This window comes from Lytechinus variegatus, chromosome 17, assembly GCF_018143015.1.
Source record: "Lytechinus variegatus isolate NC3 chromosome 17, Lvar_3.0, whole genome shotgun sequence".
NCBI classification, from domain to species: domain Eukaryota; kingdom Metazoa; phylum Echinodermata; class Echinoidea; order Temnopleuroida; family Toxopneustidae; genus Lytechinus; species Lytechinus variegatus.
In genome coordinates, this window is record NC_054756.1 from 11,247,777 (window position 1) to 11,266,146 (window position 18,370).

The 18,370-nt window shown below is 35.5% G+C and overlaps 2 protein-coding genes across 2 annotated transcripts; both read left to right on the top strand.

Annotated features, from left to right (window-relative positions):
- The first annotated feature begins 2,817 nt into the window (after positions 1-2,817).
- On the top strand, positions 2,818-3,213 carry LOC121431236 (solute carrier organic anion transporter family member 4A1-like). Its single transcript, XM_041628748.1, has one exon. The coding sequence runs from the start codon at positions 2,839-2,841 to the stop codon at positions 3,211-3,213; it is 375 nt and encodes a 124-aa protein (XP_041484682.1). The 5' UTR covers positions 2,818-2,838.
- Positions 3,214-3,663: 450 nt separating this feature from the next.
- On the top strand, positions 3,664-18,070 carry LOC121431237 (solute carrier organic anion transporter family member 1B3-like). The gene is made up of 10 exons (XM_041628749.1): positions 3,664-3,892; positions 5,286-5,500; positions 5,751-6,021; positions 8,090-8,254; positions 8,996-9,206; positions 9,912-10,053; positions 14,168-14,361; positions 15,066-15,130; positions 16,823-17,031; positions 17,481-18,070. The coding sequence occupies exons 1-10, from the start codon at positions 3,664-3,666 to the stop codon at positions 17,544-17,546; spliced, it is 1,767 nt and encodes a 588-aa protein (XP_041484683.1). The 3' UTR covers positions 17,547-18,070.
- Positions 18,071-18,370: the final 300 nt, after the last annotated feature.

Consider the following 18,370-nt stretch of genomic DNA (forward strand, 5'->3'; position numbering starts at 1 on the left):
AAGAATAAGCGAAACTTTAAAATGTCACAATTTTATCATTTTACATCTGATTTCGATTAAATTTTTAGTGTGTTTCTTGTTTGATTTTTCTATATTTATTAAAATCAAAATTTTTTCGGGGGGGGGGGGGTGAACTTGACTTTTAAAAGTTGCATTTACCTATTTAAATGGTTCGACCCAACACTAAATTGTTTGATTAAATTTTAGGCCCTATGCAAGTTTGGATAAAACATTTGGAAAAAGGTTGTCACTCTAGCCTTCCATTCATTGATAAAACATTTCAACTAACATTACAAATAAACCTGATTCATGAATGAATATGATAATGACATTATGATTGGATTATGGTTATTAGCTTTTTAAATCTATACAAAATTTTTGTGTTTTTAGATCTCGATAGGTATGAATCTGTATATCTGTTAAGTGGTGCATATCATTATTTCATTCCTCGGATTGCATGTTTTTCTTCAAAATATTTTTTTTCTCGGTAAAATCAACTTTCAAATTAGTCATAGTTCATCAAGTTCATGCATATGGGGAACATACATCGATTCTGTATCGTTTATCACTGATGGAATTAAAATAACATTTTTACTATTACAATAATTCTTTATACTTTTAAAACATCCATAAAGTGTATATCAAAGTTTTCTAAATAAAAAATTTTATAGTTTATCATGCGTCATGCGTGAATTTGTTCACAGAAATTTACAAATAAATTTACCAGTATCGATATCGAAATATACAGAGTAATTATGACTGCTTTTTCATTTCGAGTGATCATTAAATCCAACGTGTAATCTCTATACAAGTTGACTTCCAGTAAACAAGTAAGCCCCTATAGATCAAAGACCTATAGCTAGGGGAATCTGAGGGTTAATATTGTTTGCTCAGCTAGACGCCAATTAATTGTTTAATTAGTTACCCGTCCTATTTATGATTGCAAAAATGGTTGACCTTTCCAGTTTTCAATCAGAATCTCAAAAAAAAATCAGCTCACGTACGGCTTCGCGCTCGCATCAATAAGTATATATATATATATATACACATACACACATATATATTCATCGACATATATATTAATCTTATTCATCGTTACAAATCGAGAAATAAAAGTTTCCGCCCATGTCGCTACTTGATAAACCTTTGGCAGGTGTGACTTTCACTGTATCCCTTGGCACCGCCGATGATCTCATTCATCTCCGTGTTGATGTTGATATGATCACCACCTATAATATACACTAAAGGAGCAAAGTTTGACAACAAACTGCAACAGTCATATAGGCCTATATAGCCTAGGTGCTGTCAACCAAGCTTATTACTGTTTGGGTTTAGTGTGCTGTAAAAACAGTTCATAGAATTATTGTGGTATGAATACGCAACCTACACTGACTTGTGTACTGATCTCTTGCTCAGGAAGTTTTATGTACTAGCCTTGGGTGAAGGCCCACTTGATTAAAATTTCAACCAGGGTCTGTGTCTGCAGACTAGTTGGTGTAGGCGCCTTGGCCTTCATATACCCCCCTCCCCCGAAACAATCAAGAATTGGTTTCAATGTGTCTCGTTTTTATTGTCGCAACTTTGGCCAAACGATATTGGTGTTGTATAAATCAAACTTTATAGTATGAAATAATTCCTCATATATTGCAAGACAAACATTCAGCATCAGCAAAGGTCAAGTTCAACACATGCAAAAAAAGAAGATATTTTGTTACAACGGCAAATTGATGGAAAGTTGCCAAAACATTATTGATGTGTATATGGTATGAAACGATGTATAATATATAAATTATAAAAGACAAACACCATTAACCATTATTTGAAGAGCTTGATCCAAAAGGGGTTTAACCCACTCATTTTTAATTCACCACTTTCCCTTATCTACTGCTGTTTTAATTTCTCAAGGTTCCAGTGTTCACCATCAATATGCGATACGTCAAGTACGTAAAGTAACAATTTACAATGTATATTATATCCCATAAAAAATATCGATAACATGAAAAAAAAATCTATTTTGTTTGATTTAAATGCCAATCTCATCCAGATTGGAATTTCGAACAGATAAGAATAAATAAAACATGGTCTTTGATTTCTTTAATACACATTCCCCAGGTCACACACACAACGTAACGATACAGTGATGTGTACATGGCGTGTATTGAAGTCAATATCTATTTAGCATTTATGAGCACCTCCCATTAAAATGAAATGGAAATAATATATGTGTGAATATAGAGCATCTTTATTACAACTTGAACCGTCCTCTGGTTACAGCACATTAAAACTTCTTGTGATTCGATTTCTGTCTTTCCATTCATATTCGGTAAGTGTCTTATTTGTTTTTATACCTTAAAGTCAACTATCTTGGTGTTTCAAAGAATAAAAATAACAGGCATGTTAGAAACACGCCAAGGCAATTTCTACAAATGTCACAAAACCAATCTAAGGATGGAAAATTTACATTGGCATCATTTAAGAGAGTGCATTCCATAGAGTGAGAGCATTATTAGTAAACGACTATGGTGGGGGGGGGGGGGGTAGTTAAACCTCTTTTGTGAATTCGGGCACTTGTTTTCTGGAATTATAATATATTTGGTAAACGATAATTACAGGCCTGGAGCCGCTCGTGAGAGACGATTCAATTAGTACACCAATTTAATTGCATAATTTGGCCAGCTTAGTGTACTTTATTTAAGCATTCAGGTATTGTTCAGAGATGGATGGTCTTCATCTTAAATTTTACACCTACTTTTATAATTGCAACTGAACTGCAGGGAATATCCTTGAATTATCACTAATTTATTTCTACCTGCAAAAGGTAGTTTCAAGGTCGGAAAGATGATACGAGTTTTCGAAAGTCCCGCTGCGTTTTGCGTACATCTTGGAGTGACTGTCTTCATCTACACCGGATGCATAGGCTCCTACAGCACGGGAACCATCACGACCCTCCAGCGACAGTTCCTGTTCAAAAGCTCCGAAATCGGTGTTCTCCTCGCCGTCAACGATGTCGTCTCGATGGTCACAGTGACGCTGACGGCATACCTCGGAGCCAGTCGACATCGTCCACGGATCCTTGGATGGTTCACCCTCCTATTCTCCGTGGGATGCGTCATTACAACCATACCGCAATGGGTTGGAGAGAGTGCCTTCCAGAATGCCACATCCAGTTCTAATTCGACCAACGATTTAATGTGTGATGTTACAAGTGAGTAATAATAGTAACAATAATAATTATTATAAAAGAGTATTTATATCGGGCAGCTACCATAACAATATCTTCTGCCAATTCATTACTTTCAATAATATTTCCTAATGAGCTAGAGAAAATACATAACCAAAATTAGTAGGCTTACAAATGCATTGAATTAAAAATGATACGGTTTTACCCCCACCCCCCAAAAAATCGTTTGATTATGCTCGAAACATCGGAAAACCTATCAAATGAATATGTCGAAAATAGGGCCTTTCTTTTTTAAGCAAAAACAATTTTCAGCTATCATAATGACCGACATCTTCCGAACTAGTGCAACTTTGCTTTTTCTTCTGCCATTGTTGGTGTCTTGAAAAAAATTACTTTATTGCCCAAGGAAGATACATGATGTACCGTGAAACCTACTACACCGACTCTATTGCTTTTTTAAACATTTTCCTCGATTTATTCAAATGAGGGGGATCGAAGTGGGTAATGATCTCTTTAATGGGCTATTTACAGGGGTTCCAGATGATAAATGTTCAGCAAAAGAGAAAGAAGAAGCCGGAGCTCAGCATCTAAAGGCCCTTTGGTTGTACCTCGGTCAAGCGATATTTGGTCTAGCATCATCGGGATACCTTTCCCTCGGGATCAGTTATATGGATGATGGCGTCCCGAGGAGAAAGGCACCCTTATATCTCGGTAAATGTATTGATCTGTAAATTACCAATTCGTCCATTTACCACATGGTCTACTTTATTTAGTCTAATGCCACTCTGTCAATCAACATTTCGTCTAACAACCATTTGGTGCATTTTAGCCAATTGGTCCAGTCGTCACTTCGTCTAATCACCATTTTGTCTAGGACAATTTCGTCTGATAAGTTGGTCTAATATCCATTTCCGGATCCATTTCATTTTCATTCATTTTGCACAATTTAACAATTAGTCCAATTAGGGCAAATGGTATATGGACTAAATGGCTATTGGACCAACTGGTTATTAGACGGAATGGCATTGGAATAAATGAAAGCAGACGAATTGGAATTAGACGAATCGGAAATAAACCTATTGATCATAGTTCACCTAGCTCTAGAAATACAACTCTTTGTTAGCGTTACTTAATCTTTTAAGGACTAAACTATTCAGGGTCCATGGGCGTGATAGGTGAATTTGCATCAGTGATAAATAATGTTAGCACAGCCATGAGTATTTTTTTTTAATAATATCTCGTAGTAAGTAGCCCTAGGAGATTTACTAAGATGGAGAGAACTATTTGATACGTAAACTCGAAGTCATAACTTATTCCCAATTTATAGCAAATCTATTGAACTAAATTTCGTTTTTTCTTTTCTATCTAAACATTTATATTTCATCATCTATCCTGTTTTATAGAGGTGTTAATGTAAATATCAATTGGATTACTGGAGATATTCCTAAAAAAAAAATCAAGAGTGACCTCATCTCACCATGGTGTATGATTGTGCGTGGGAGATAGATAGGAGAGAGAAAGATAGAGGGAGAGAGGAAGTAGAGTTTTTGCGAATGTGCGTGGGTTCTCCTTGTACTTCAGAGTGTGTGTGCGCGTGCGCGCGTGTGTGTGACAACCAAAGACCTTATAATATATTGGTGACAACCGTAGGTGACAACGAAGGTACATCTTGTGGGTTATCACGGTCTTGATAAGAAACGATGATTTGATAGGAAGTGTTTGCGCTTGTGTGCATGGGTGCGTGAGTGTGTGTGCGTGTTCATCAAAACAGCTAAACATTTTTGTCACTTTGTCTGTACTCTGCATGTTACATCTTTCGTTACCATGATAGACAGTGGAAAACTTCAACGTTCCATTTCTATTTTGCCTGAAAAAAACTACAAGATTTATATCAAAATAGATACAATGGGAGAATTCAGAAATTGCACGTGTGAGAGACATCATCCGCCTGGATATATATACATTATAGGCCTAAGCCTTTATTTTTCTTAAGTCTTTACTTTAATCCTAGGTTCCAAATCGTTTGATTAGCAAGGTGGATCGGAGTCTCCGTAACAAGCGATTCTGACGATGTAACCAATGCACGTCCTTTCTCTTTTTTTAGCGGCCATTCTCGTCGTGACATCTTTGGGAGCTTTCATCGCTTTTGGTCTAAGTGCCTTCAGCCTGTCTTTCCATACGGATTTCTATAAGATCAACGTTGATGAATTAGGCTACGATGATAGAGATCCAAGGTGGATCGGGGCATGGTGGCTCGGCTATCTCGTCTATGCCGGGCTTTTCGTCATTCTTGCCGTACCGTTCTTCTTCTTTCCCAAGGTACTAATATTTTTAATCAATTCTTATTTATTCCTTCTTTTTACTATGGGGAGATAAATTCTAAGAATGAAAGTGACATTAATCCTATGAAAATTATCTTGATGGTTGCAATACTGCGTTGATTCATGGAGACAAGTACAAGCAGTCAACGCAATGTCGTTTTAAAAACCCTGGTGGGAGATAGAGGCCCGGAGACAATTATTCCTTAATCGTTATAGGCCTAACTTTACTTTTCTAATAAAATACATAGGAGTGGCCACACCTATCACATGATAATGAAATTGAACTCCAAACCGAACCCAGGTCAGAGGATCCAGTCCATGGCAGCGTTGAAGAATGCACCGTCGTCAAAAACGGGGTCGATGCACTGGGTTCTCAGATCAACGGTTTTACCAAGAAGGGGAAAGGTTATAAGAAGTTCGAAAACGAAAGTACTGATGCTCCTAAGCAGACACCTGATGAGAAGGGCAATTGTGACGACGAAAACGAGCCGAGTCTTTTCAGTTTTTCTTCCATCACAGGTTCGTTTATTATTGTTTTTGAATACAGCCTCCTTATCTTAAATGGAGAGACAACCGACCAATGCTGATTATGATTTATCGTTGTCTGTGTTATGAATAGCTAGTCTTAAGATGTACCATTTGAGATATCTATTGATTATAAAGATAATAAATCAGCTTCTAAATCTATTTGCACTGAGAATCTATCGATGTGTTTGGAGGAAGAACAATAATATTTTACGACTTGGTAACATAAATAATATGGATGTGTTGAGCAGTGAATTGGTATACATTGTATTTGAGTGGATCTCTGTCAGTGCCGGTCGCACAGAAACGTTGTAAGCCTAACAGAGCGCTAACAGTGAGCCCAGTCACATCTTTCGGATTGTGAAGTTAAAACATTCATTTTAATGTGCAAGTAAAGTATTGAAGCATTAGGCATCGCTGCCACATCACCGGTTGTAACAGGGCCTCTGTGAACGCACTGTTAGCGTTAAACAACGTTGTGTGCGGTCAGTATACAGGCCGTCACCAGCTTTTTTCTAGGGGGGGGGGGGTGCTTTTTATGAAAAAAAAACACAAAAACACAAAAAACAACGTATTAACTCAATTTCATGCAGTTATATAGCCCGCCGGCCAGATCTTTTTCAAAAGAGCCCTCAAGTATCCCTACCCCCCCCCCTCCGGGTTTTTTTTTTTTTTTTTTTAATTTTATTTTATTTTTTGGGGGTTCTGAAGGGGGTGCGTTCGCACCCTCCGCACCCCCCCTGGCGACGGCCCTGGTATAGGACCACATTCCGATCAGAATGTTGCACTATGGGTCAGAAACCTGGCCAGAAGTAGTTGGGGGATTTGAGATGGCACTTTGTCGGTTCGTATCTGCTTTAAAACTAATATCCCTGACGAAAAGAACAGTGTGTAACAAAGTGTGATCGCTTCCCGGGGGCCACTTACATTGACGAGTGGATACCATGCATGACCCCCCCAAAAAAAAACATGTAAGAAGGATGTCTTTTACAATATAATAGTAGGGCACGTTACGTACGTAACGTACTAAGGGTGTCAAAATAACGCTAAAATAATTTTTAAAAATGTATCTATTTTGCTAGGAAAGCTACGTCTTAAGGGTCAAATTTGCGAGGGTAGAAAAATGAAGACTAAAATATATGAAGGATGTACTTTTTGTCCGAACAGTCGACACTATACGTGTTTAGAATACGATTTGCGCGAAGTGTGGGAGGTAGGCCTGGGCCGGGTACTACACCCGATGATGTGGGTAAAGGTAAAACCGACGTCCGTTACATAACAATTAAAATCATCGCTGTATTTGGGGGTTCAATTAAGGGAATACTTGCCAACAGTATCGTTTTCTTTTCAATACTTGTTAAGGGTAGGGTTTTGCACGCCAATACTTGTTAAGGGGCCATTTCAGAATATGGAAAATACTTCTTTAAGGTGCTTTTCGAGACCCATGTTCGCGCATGGTATCCACTCGTCAATGGAAGTGCCACCATTTTACATTATAAGACTCTGCGACGTAAAATATTTACCAAACTTAGGATTATTTTCAAAATATTCGGATATTCAACAAAAACGCTGGACGATGTTGGATTTTCTTATTTCAATTCGGTGGATTCACAGCATGGGGCGCCGCCCATCGGTTGCACCGAAAAGGCAAAATTTCTAACTTAGGGGGTACTGATTTGAATAGTACTCATCAGATCAGTGCTTTGGGGTCGACATCGCGCGCAGGCTCGATCAGGCAGCGTACAGTGCTTGTGCTTGAAAAATGAAAGCCATATGGCAAGAATTCACCAAAAACAGTCTAAATTTCACAATGCGGTCAAATATGCGGGCAAATTTCTCTCCTACCTCCTGGACCCTAGTAAACAGCATCCGGTCTAGCCGCGTCGGCCAGCGCTGGATAATCGCCTGATGCATTCACTTTAGTACTAGCACGCGCAACAGATGTCGACTTTTTCCCATGATGCATTGCAAATTTCGGCCTGTCCGCGCGCTGCAACCGATAGATGGTGAACCACAATGTGCATGAATACACCGAATTGAACGGCTAGTCTGTCTTATGCAGGTTATCTCTATGCCCTCCGACGCCTCCTTACAAACTTTACATTCATGGCCATCGTTATGGGATCAACAAGTGCTGCTGCTAACTTCAGTGGATACTATACTTTTATTGGTCGTTACCTTCAGACAGAGTATGATATAACTCCCGCAGATGTATCCATAATATTATGTAAGTTGGTTTTAAAAATTATTTCGAAAAAAATGTTGCCAATTTAAGAATCCAGATGTATATTATTTTGCATGTTATCTATCTTATTGATTTATTTCTATTTTATTGATTTATTTTTTTATTTTATTATTATCATTATCATTATTATTAATTTTTTTTTTTTTGGGGGGGGCAAGTTAATAATGTTTCTATGATCTACATAAAAAAACACATTATTATTTATTGATAAAGATCATGGTAATAATAAAAAAATGATAATTATGATAATACTAATAGTAGTAATGACAATAGAATAGTAACATTACTGAATAAAACACCATAGCAATGATAGTAATAACATAAATAAAAATGATAATAATGACAATTTCAAAGATTATATTAAGATAACGTGACAATATTATGCCTTTCACGTAAAGATTGGCAAGCTATACTTTGACTTCAACGTTTTAACGAAAATGATAAGCTGAACAAGGCAAAATGGATTGTGGGGGGGGGGGAACTTGCGACAGATAATATTCCTTTTTACAATCTGTCTGGCTATGGATAAAACGCTCATATTGGAAAAAGTTAACAATTTGAAAAAGGCCTCTTAATCTTTGTTGTCAGAATATGACTTTACTCATAACGCAGTTTATGCTATTGTTTTAAGCTATACTAATACAAGTTCAGCAGAAGTTTTTTCACCATCTCTCAGTGAAGAAATTTGACCTGTCAAAATACAAACGATTTTATATCATTTAGCTGGCGTGACGACGCCAACGTCAGCAGTCGGCATAATACTCTCGGGAGTGTTGATAAACAGAATGGACATGAAAGAGAGAGGGTTATTGAACTTTGCTGCACTCGGCAAGACCATAGCGATCATTTTCATCGCCGGAAACTTTGCCATTTTCTGCAGCAAGAATCTAGTGGCAGGTGTGACCGCGCCCTACCCCGGTAGCGATGTGATCACGTAAGTAGGCCTATTGCCCCCCCGGTAACTGTTTTGGTTACCTTGTCGCGTAAACAGAAAAGTGATTTATGACCATCTTATTACATTGACTATGTTTTCGTAATTGCCGACAAAATATACGTACTCGTTTCAATCCAGGGTTTGGGCAACTTTTAATCACCATGATGGAATTTGATATCTTTCAGTATTTTAATGAACACGTGCGTTAGTCAAACACGAGCACGTCATTAATACAACACGTGCTATATGTCACGGGATTTCATGAATTTGTCGCCTTCCTCGCGTTTAATGACCCCATGTAGCATTTAATATCTTTAGTTATCTAAGGACGGGGTTACCAAAAGTAAATCCTCACCAAGCGTGTTTTGGAAATGGTATTACATTTCTTGTATAAATCGACATTCAATGATCGGCAGAACCTATCTCGTGAAAGTGGATTCCCGTGGTGTGCCGCAGGGCGGTACATAGGGTCGAAATGTTCTGTTATTATCTATATGTGAATGACTATTAACTATTATTTCCCCTGCTTCATTATGTTTCCTATGCTGATAATAATTCGACATTGTCGGTATACCTAAAAACATTAAGTTCATTTCACTTTTTTTTCCGATTATAATACATGAAATTAATTTTGGAAAAACATTTATCTGGTTACTTTCCTTTGTGATTTCAATTGTTACCATCATTATAAATTTTTCTGTTCAGTTTGGAGCCAGCACCAACTTGTTTGGATAATTGTGAGTGTGAGAAAGGTGTTTATACTCCTGTTTGTGGATCTGACGGTCTTACCTACGTCACACCTTGTCACGCTGGCTGCACCGGGATTCGTGAGAATGATGAAGGAGAGGTGGGTCTGAGTGTTAAGCGCGGCGCGGTTTCGGGGGGGGGGGGGGGGGGCTTTGGGGACCGCAGCCCCCACCTAAAAAAATAAGAAAATGACCATTAAAAAAATCAAAATATAAACGTACTCTTATACAGGCCATAATGATTATGTATTGAGTATGTCTTCAGGTGCTCTAAAAATTCATTTTACTATCCAAACTCGAAAATTTTCTCGCTTGGTCGCTAAATGCTCCCTCGCAAAATAACATCTCAATGCAGAATAATAATGCTCTCTTAAAGTGCTAGTATAGCAAATCAACGATTCCCTTCAATGCCTACCAACTTTTTTTCTTCTTCAAATTTACATTCGTAGGCTATACCTTCAACATGAATACTAATGCCGTAAAATTCAAGTTTTACCTGTAGATTTGTCTATTTTTGTCAGAAGCACTCTCATTTTCAATTTTTAGGATAAATATTCTTTTTAAAGATATATTTTGAAGCCATATCAGCTCCGACCGATGCTTAAGTTATTGAAAAAAGTTATTAAAAGAAAAAAAAATCCTATAAAATTATAAATTTGTAATATCCTGAAGAATTTCCACATTTTAACATTGGTACAGATCCATTTAAGCAAATGACGATATAACTGTCGAAAAATATTTCTGCTTGAGTGAGCACCACTTACTTTTGAAAATTAAGTGAAAAATGATTTGCACAGAACTTTGAATTAATTATGTGAATAAAAGTAGACCTTAATCATATATAACACGTGGAATTTAAAATCATTTAATTATTTAAAAAAAAGTAAAATTGATTTGAAGATATCTTTTACCTTTTTAAACTTGTTTTCTTGCACAAACCACTTCGAGGAGTGCATTGCGCCCCACCCCACTCCCCCACACACCAAGGCCATTGTGACGATATTTGCTTTACACTGAGCTGTAATTTACATAAAATGGCTTAGGCTTGATCTTCATTTTGTCAATCATTGTCAAGCTTGGGAAAAGTGTGGAGAAACAACTAACAAGTATTAAATGAAAAATGAAATATAAACCCACTTTAAATGATAACTAGCACATCAATGATGTGGAGCTCATCCGGCATCTCGCAACGAAATTTAACACAATTTTAATTTCAGCCCAGTTGACACTGTAGTGAATTATATTGGTGACATAAATTGAGGATATAGAATTGAAATTGATGAAGAAATTACATAGAAGCATTTTTGTGATCTATGAATAAATTTCATATAAATTAAGCACAAATAACTTTCTAGTCAAAATTTCTTAACTCTGTGAAGAACCTTGGTGAACCTCATGTAGCTCTCAGATGGAACAAAAATAATCAAAATCAATCAACATATGAATAAGTAATTTTTGTGAGTTTTGAAAATATATGAATAAATTAGCATAGGCCTATTTAATGAATTTCAGAATTCTGTGTTGAAATTTTGTATCACCACCTCGAGCTATCATATAAAGCAAACAAAATTGAAATTGATCAACAAATGAAGAAGAAAAAATATTTTATATGATTTATGAATAAATTTTGCATAAATAAGATAAATATTTTTCCAGACAGAATTTCAAAATTTTGTGTACAAGTTTGGCGAACCTCATGCAGCTCTACCAAATGGAAGAAAAAAAATCAAAATCTGTCAACAAATAAAGAAGAGGCATTTTCTATGATTTTTAATAATTTTCTACTGAAAGTTTAAAATTCTGTGTAGAAGTTTGGTGAACCTCATGTATTTCTACCAGTTGGAAGAAAAAAATCAAAACTGGTCAACAAATAAAGAAGAAGAGGCATTTTCTGTGATTTCTGAATAAATTTCGCATAAATTAGCATGAACAATTTTCTACTGAAAATTATAATTTTCAACTGAAATTTTCAAAATTATGTGTAGAAGGTGAACCTCATGAACTTCTACCAGATGGAAAAAAAATCAAAATCGGTCAACAATTAAAGAAGAAAAAGCAGTTTATGTGAATTTTTAAATATATGAATAGATTAATTTCGCATAAATTAGCATAAAAATTGTTCAAGTCAAAATTTCGAAATTCTGTGTAAAGTTTTGATGAACCTCATGAAACTCTACCAGATTGAAGAAAAAAAATCTAAATCGGTCAACAAATAAAGAAGAAGAAACATTTTTTGTGATTTTTGAAAAATGCGCATAAATTAATTTCGCATAAAGTAGCATATATTAATGAATTTCAAAATTCTGTGTAAAAGTTTTGAATCCCCCGCCTAGTGCTTTCATATAAAGCAAACAGAATTGAAATCGGACTTGAAATGGCGAAGTAGCATGAAATTGTGGACGGACGACGGACGCCACGCCACGGCATAAGCTCATTTGGTCCTTCGGGTCGGATGAGCTAAAAACTTAAGTGCAAAAATGCTAGAGATGTCTGGTATAAACTTTTAATTCAGATTCAGTTATAATAATAATAATAACTGGCATTTAGTACGCTCTCCATAGTTTATCACAGCGTTTACAAACGAGTTTAAAACAAGAGTACATAATAATTACAATAAAAATACATTCAAAAGAAATTAATCGGAAAAGAGGTATGTGTTTAGAAGTTTTTTTAATTGATCTGAAGAGTTTGATGATTTAATGAAAGTTTTGAAAGATTTAATGAAAAATTTAATGTCCTCAGATCCAGCTGGTACAAAAAAGGGTAAAAGTTGTGTTTACCAAGTGTTGAAATTTCAATTTGGGTAACAAAATTGTTAGAAAATGCTTTTATTTCAATTGACTAAAAGTGCAAGGGAAATGTTTCGCAGGGTAAGTTTGATGTCGCCCTTTCCCCTTGACACATCGTACTCAAGTGTAACATTCTGTAAAAACTTTTACTTTCATTGGATAGATGAGACCTAAACCCAAGATTATATGCGAAAAAAATACCCACATGTTGTTTATTTTTTGATTCCCAGGGCTTTTTCAAAGTGTAAACTTTTTTTGATACGCACTGTAGAGTCAGGGATGTCGATCCATGTTTCAGATTTTTTTAGGGGGGGATAAAAAAATAATATTCAAGATATTCGGCGCGTTCTGCGCGCAAAATTTCAACACAGAATAACACTTGACGATTTTTTTTATGTTTAATAATCTTTCAATATCAAGATAAAATATAATGGGTTTTGTCTCACTTGCATAGGAGAGCAATATAGTCTTAAGAATATACAGGCGCCGCTTTTCCGACGTCGGTGGGGGCGGCGTCAACATTGAAATCTTAACCGAAGGTTACGTTTTTGAAAAGACTTTATAACTTAGAAAGTATATGGACCTAGTTCATGAAACTTGGACATAAGGTTAATCTATTACTGAATAAAAGATAAAAAACAAACAACTCTTAACTGCAAAATTGTTTACTAATTAAACTCGAAATGATCAGCAGATCCCCAGCAATCAATTCAAATTACAACATTAACTTAAAACGCTACCAAGATGTTAGAACGTTCGCTTCTTCTCAATTTCTTGAATATTTTAGATATTCAACAATTGCATTTCAGTTTCAGTTAATCTGAAAATACGAACGTTATTTGATTCACATGTTAATTTACCAAATGTTCACGAAGTAATGAAACAATGTTTTTTCATTATCAATCAAATGGGAAGTCGATCCTGACAAAAATATTGTTTTGATAAAAGCAGAAGAAATATAGAATACAACATTGGTTATGGTTTCATGAATATATCCGTCAGAGAAAAAACACAGTTATGAATTTCTATTTTGTCCCGCCAAAATAGAGCAACTATTCCATTTAATTTGTGACATGATATAAAAAAAAAGTATATGACATTTTCATTAAAAAAAGATGTAAGTGTATCAATTTGCTGGTGATAACATCATAAGACTCTTCACACGTATCATTTCACTCCCATTATAAAACAACAAAACAATATATATCTGAATTCATAATGTTGCGAAACGGAATTCATTAAATTTATATTACGTGGTTTATGGGGAGCAGCTGCTCTCACAAGACGTCACATAAAACTTTATTCTTTGATGGGTTTTAATCAAACATTTACCAATATTTGACACTAGTTTTCATACTTATACTAAAAGCAATTTCAGGGTGAAATTCCAGTTTATATCGTTTCTATTACATGTACTCGACTTCAGACGGTCTACACGAATTGTACCTGCGTTTCACCAACCTCTACCGCAAGCACTCTCTTTGAAGAACCCTTGACGGCCGTGAAAAACCAGTGTCCAAGATCATGTCGCGCCAAGATCATCACTTTCATCTGCCTGTATTGTGTGTTCTCAACAGCCCAATCTTCGATGGGTAATTCCGTCGTGAACGCCAAATTAAGGTATCAAAATCCATATTATATTTCGTTTTCTGTTTTTATTTTCAAATCCTGCAGAAAAAAATCAGCGCGTTCTATTTTAATGTAAAAAACCCAAATGTTTTCAGGTTTGTTACTTGGCCGAGTCAAAAGTAGGATATTATATCAGCAAATAGGCTTATAATGAAAGCACACGTTAATAATAAAAATTAAAAAAGGGTAGCGCTAAGTCGGTAACAAGAAATTGATCAGTAAATAGGCCTACAACTTTATGATTTAGTAATTGCACAGGTTTGAAATTTAAAATAATCCGAGAAGATATTGCGCCATGGATTTGTTTAACGTCACAAGATCAAAACCGTAAAATTTGATGGAAATAATAAAATGTCCTCAATAGGCGCACGTCACTCTCATGTTTGTTATTTTAACAATCATAACTTAATAAATTTGATTCCCCTTTCCTATTGAATATTATTGATGAATAGATGTACGTTGACAATTATTTTATGTGCAATTAAAGTTAGATACTTTGTTTCAAATTTCGTTTGTCTCAGTTTCATTTACTAATCTTCGCAGCAGTATGCGAATTCGAATGATTCTGAAAAGGATGGATTGGTGGAGGTACATTTGAAGAGGTCTTCGTATTAGTGTAACAAGCTTCTTCTTTTTTCTAATTTGACATGATACAGTTCATTTACAATTGTCAGTTTTCTTTTCTGAATTTGCAGGGTCGTTGATAATAGGGACAAAGCCTTAGCTATGGCTCTTGGAAGCTTCTTCAATAAAGTTTTAGGTACAAATGCTATTACAAAGTAATAGAAATGCCATTTAGAATCAAGTTTTATCTTCTCTTTTCATAATGAAAATCATGAAAATACTATTCTTAGTAAGCATTATGATTGATCTTATGGAATTCATTATCAGAACAGACTGCTTATCCTTACCTCCATATGCTTCTGTTTAACTGCCAAATAGAGTATTTAACATCAGATTTACTTTTCTTTTCATTGTTAATATTGTACAATTTATTATATATATAATTTGGTGTATTTTAATGTTTATGTCAATATCATACTAAACAAGTGGAACGCCTCTTGCAGTCTCGCTTGCATTACGCAATTTGATATAAGAGCAGTGCTTCCTTTGAAAACAGCTAATGAATAATTATTCACAGAAGAAAACGCTAATATGATAACATATTATGTCCATTGACCCAAAGTTATCTCTAACCAAAATGATCATGTGACCCAAGACATGTGCAAAACAATAATTCATACTTGAAAACCCTTATGTCTATGTTTCATGAGCTAGATCAATAAATAGACTTCCGAAGTTATGATGCAAATTCAACACATACTCCCAACACGGCCAGAGTTTATTGACCTTTAAATGACCTTTCATCTTGGCCTTGTTCCTGAAATGCACACATGGTATTCAGGGATACATTGGTGCTCTTATGTCCAAGTATCATCAACTACATGTAGATCCTTATACTTTTAAATTTATAACAATTTCACCAACTACACCCAACATTACCAAAGTTTGTGGACCCTAAGTGGCCTTTGACCTTGGTCATGTGACCTGAAACTAGCACAGGATGTTCAAGGATACCTGATTGCTCTTTTGTCCAAGTTTCATGAACTAGATCCATAAAATTTCAAAGTTATGATGAGAAGTCCTAAAATACCCCCAATATGGCCAAAGTTATTGACCCTAAGTGACCTTTTACCTTCATCATGTGACCTGAAACTTGCACATGATATTCAGGGATACATGGTTGTTCTTATGTCCAAGTTTCATGAACTAGATCCATAAAATTTCAAAGTTATGATGACGATTTCTCAAATAACCCCAACATGGCAAAAGTCCGTTGACCCTCGGTGACACTTGACCTTAATCATGTGACCTGAAACTCAGGCAGGATCTTCAGTGATACACTATTACCGTTATGTCTAAGTTTTATGAACTAGGTCCATACACTTTCGAATTTATGACATTTCAAAAACTTAACCTTGGTTAAAATTTTGATATTGATTCCCCCAACATGGTCTACATTCATTGACCCTAAATGACCTTTGACCTTGGTCATGTGACGTGAAACTCAGGCAGGATGTTCAGTAATACTTTATTACCCTTATGTCCAAGTTTCATGAACTAGGTCCATATACTTACTAAGTTATGATGACATTTCAAAAGCTTAACCTTGGTTAAGATTTCTATGTTGACGACGCCGCCGTCGGAAAAGCGGCGCCTATATAGCATGCATAGTCTCGCTCTGCTTTGCAGGCGAGACAAAAATAAGCTTGTTGTTCAAGATTATATTTTTATATTAGAAAATCGATTCATGCTAAAAACAATTTCTGGTTCCATGTTGAAATAAATCAAATGAAAGTGTTAGGGAAATTCTAACAAATTAATGTGGGGAACAAAAGGCCTTTTGTTATCATCCTTCAACATCTCCATTTTTTGTTCAAAATCATTCTAGCCTTCATCCCAGCTCCTATCTATTACGGCCTGGCAATACAGTCAACATGTGCAATGTTCCAGGAATCCTGCGGAGAGACTGGCAATTGTCTCATCTATGATACTGATCACTTTGCAATGCATTTCTGGAGTCTATTTTGTGGCCTGGGCACCACTATCATTTTGTGCTACTTGGTTGCGGCGTATTCTCTTCGCCGGAATGAGAAGGGAGTAAGTGCTCAGTGATATATCATTAGCAGTCATTAGTGATATAAAGTAGGCCCATAAATACTTTCGTATCATAATTGACAAGACTGTTTCATTTTTGAGGAATGTGTGAGTGAGGGTGTGGGGGATACATATGTATTTTTATTGGTTACAAAAAATACATCATGAAATGTGAGTGTGTGGGTTCGTGTACATGAGTGTTAGAGTAAGGGAGAGACAAGGCACCTCCTTGAGGGACACACAAAATAAAGGGGTTTACCAATTTAAAGAAATCAAGGGCTGTTTGAAATGAAAGAACAATCAAAATCAATCAGATGTTATTTTGATCAAACAAGGCTTTATTATCTCAAAGCTTAAAATGTTTTAGTGAAACCATGATATCCCAATAAATCAGCAACTTGCATGCATAGATTTTGGCAAATTTCTCTTTCTCTTTTTTTTCTCTCTCTCAGGAATACATCCCCCTTCAGTTGTGTAAAACCCAGCCGGAGCAGAGTCAGAAAGAAGAAATCAAATGAACATCTGAATGGAATGGAATGATTGAGATGACATATATTTTTAATATACATGACTACATGTTAAAGATTTGTTTTATATTATCACAATAACAAGCTACATGTATGTGATGAAAAGCTCAAGAATAAATGTAATCAGCCACCCCCAAAACAATAACAATATTTTCCTTTGAAAATGTATCAGGTTTTAATGCTCTTGTTGAAAGGAAATTACACCCTAAAAAATTGGGACTTCAACGGAGCATAGCACTGAAATATCCTCATCAAAGTAGGATGTAAATTAAAAAAGTGATTTTCTTATAAAATTACTGTTAATTTCACGATACTGGTCTACACACAATCTGGACAGTATGCAAATGAGGAAAGTAATGTCATATACTCAGCATTTCATTTGTATTCTAATCAAATGCGAATTATTAAATTTTTTCTCTTCAACAATGTAAAATATCATAACTTCTTTAGCAATATTTGATGGCACTTTCAATATGCTAGTTTGATTTTCATTTCACATGCTATGCTTTTGTGTGTCGGTGTTACATATATGAATAATTGTAAAAGAATTTTAAAAGCAATTACATTTATCTATTAGTTATTTCCCTTTAAGGATAGCCAAGAATTGTAAAGAACATTCCAGGATGTCTTTTTATTATGCAGGCCTTGCCTATTTAAAAGGCCAAGGAGTTGTTATTTCTGAATAGAGATTAGGAACAATAGGCTTAGCTATGTTATTGACACACTGTTGATTTCAATGAGGTCATTCAAGAGTGTTCTGGATTTTGACTGCTCCTGAAAGGAGAAAGTTTTTTTAAAGAAAATGCTAGAACCTT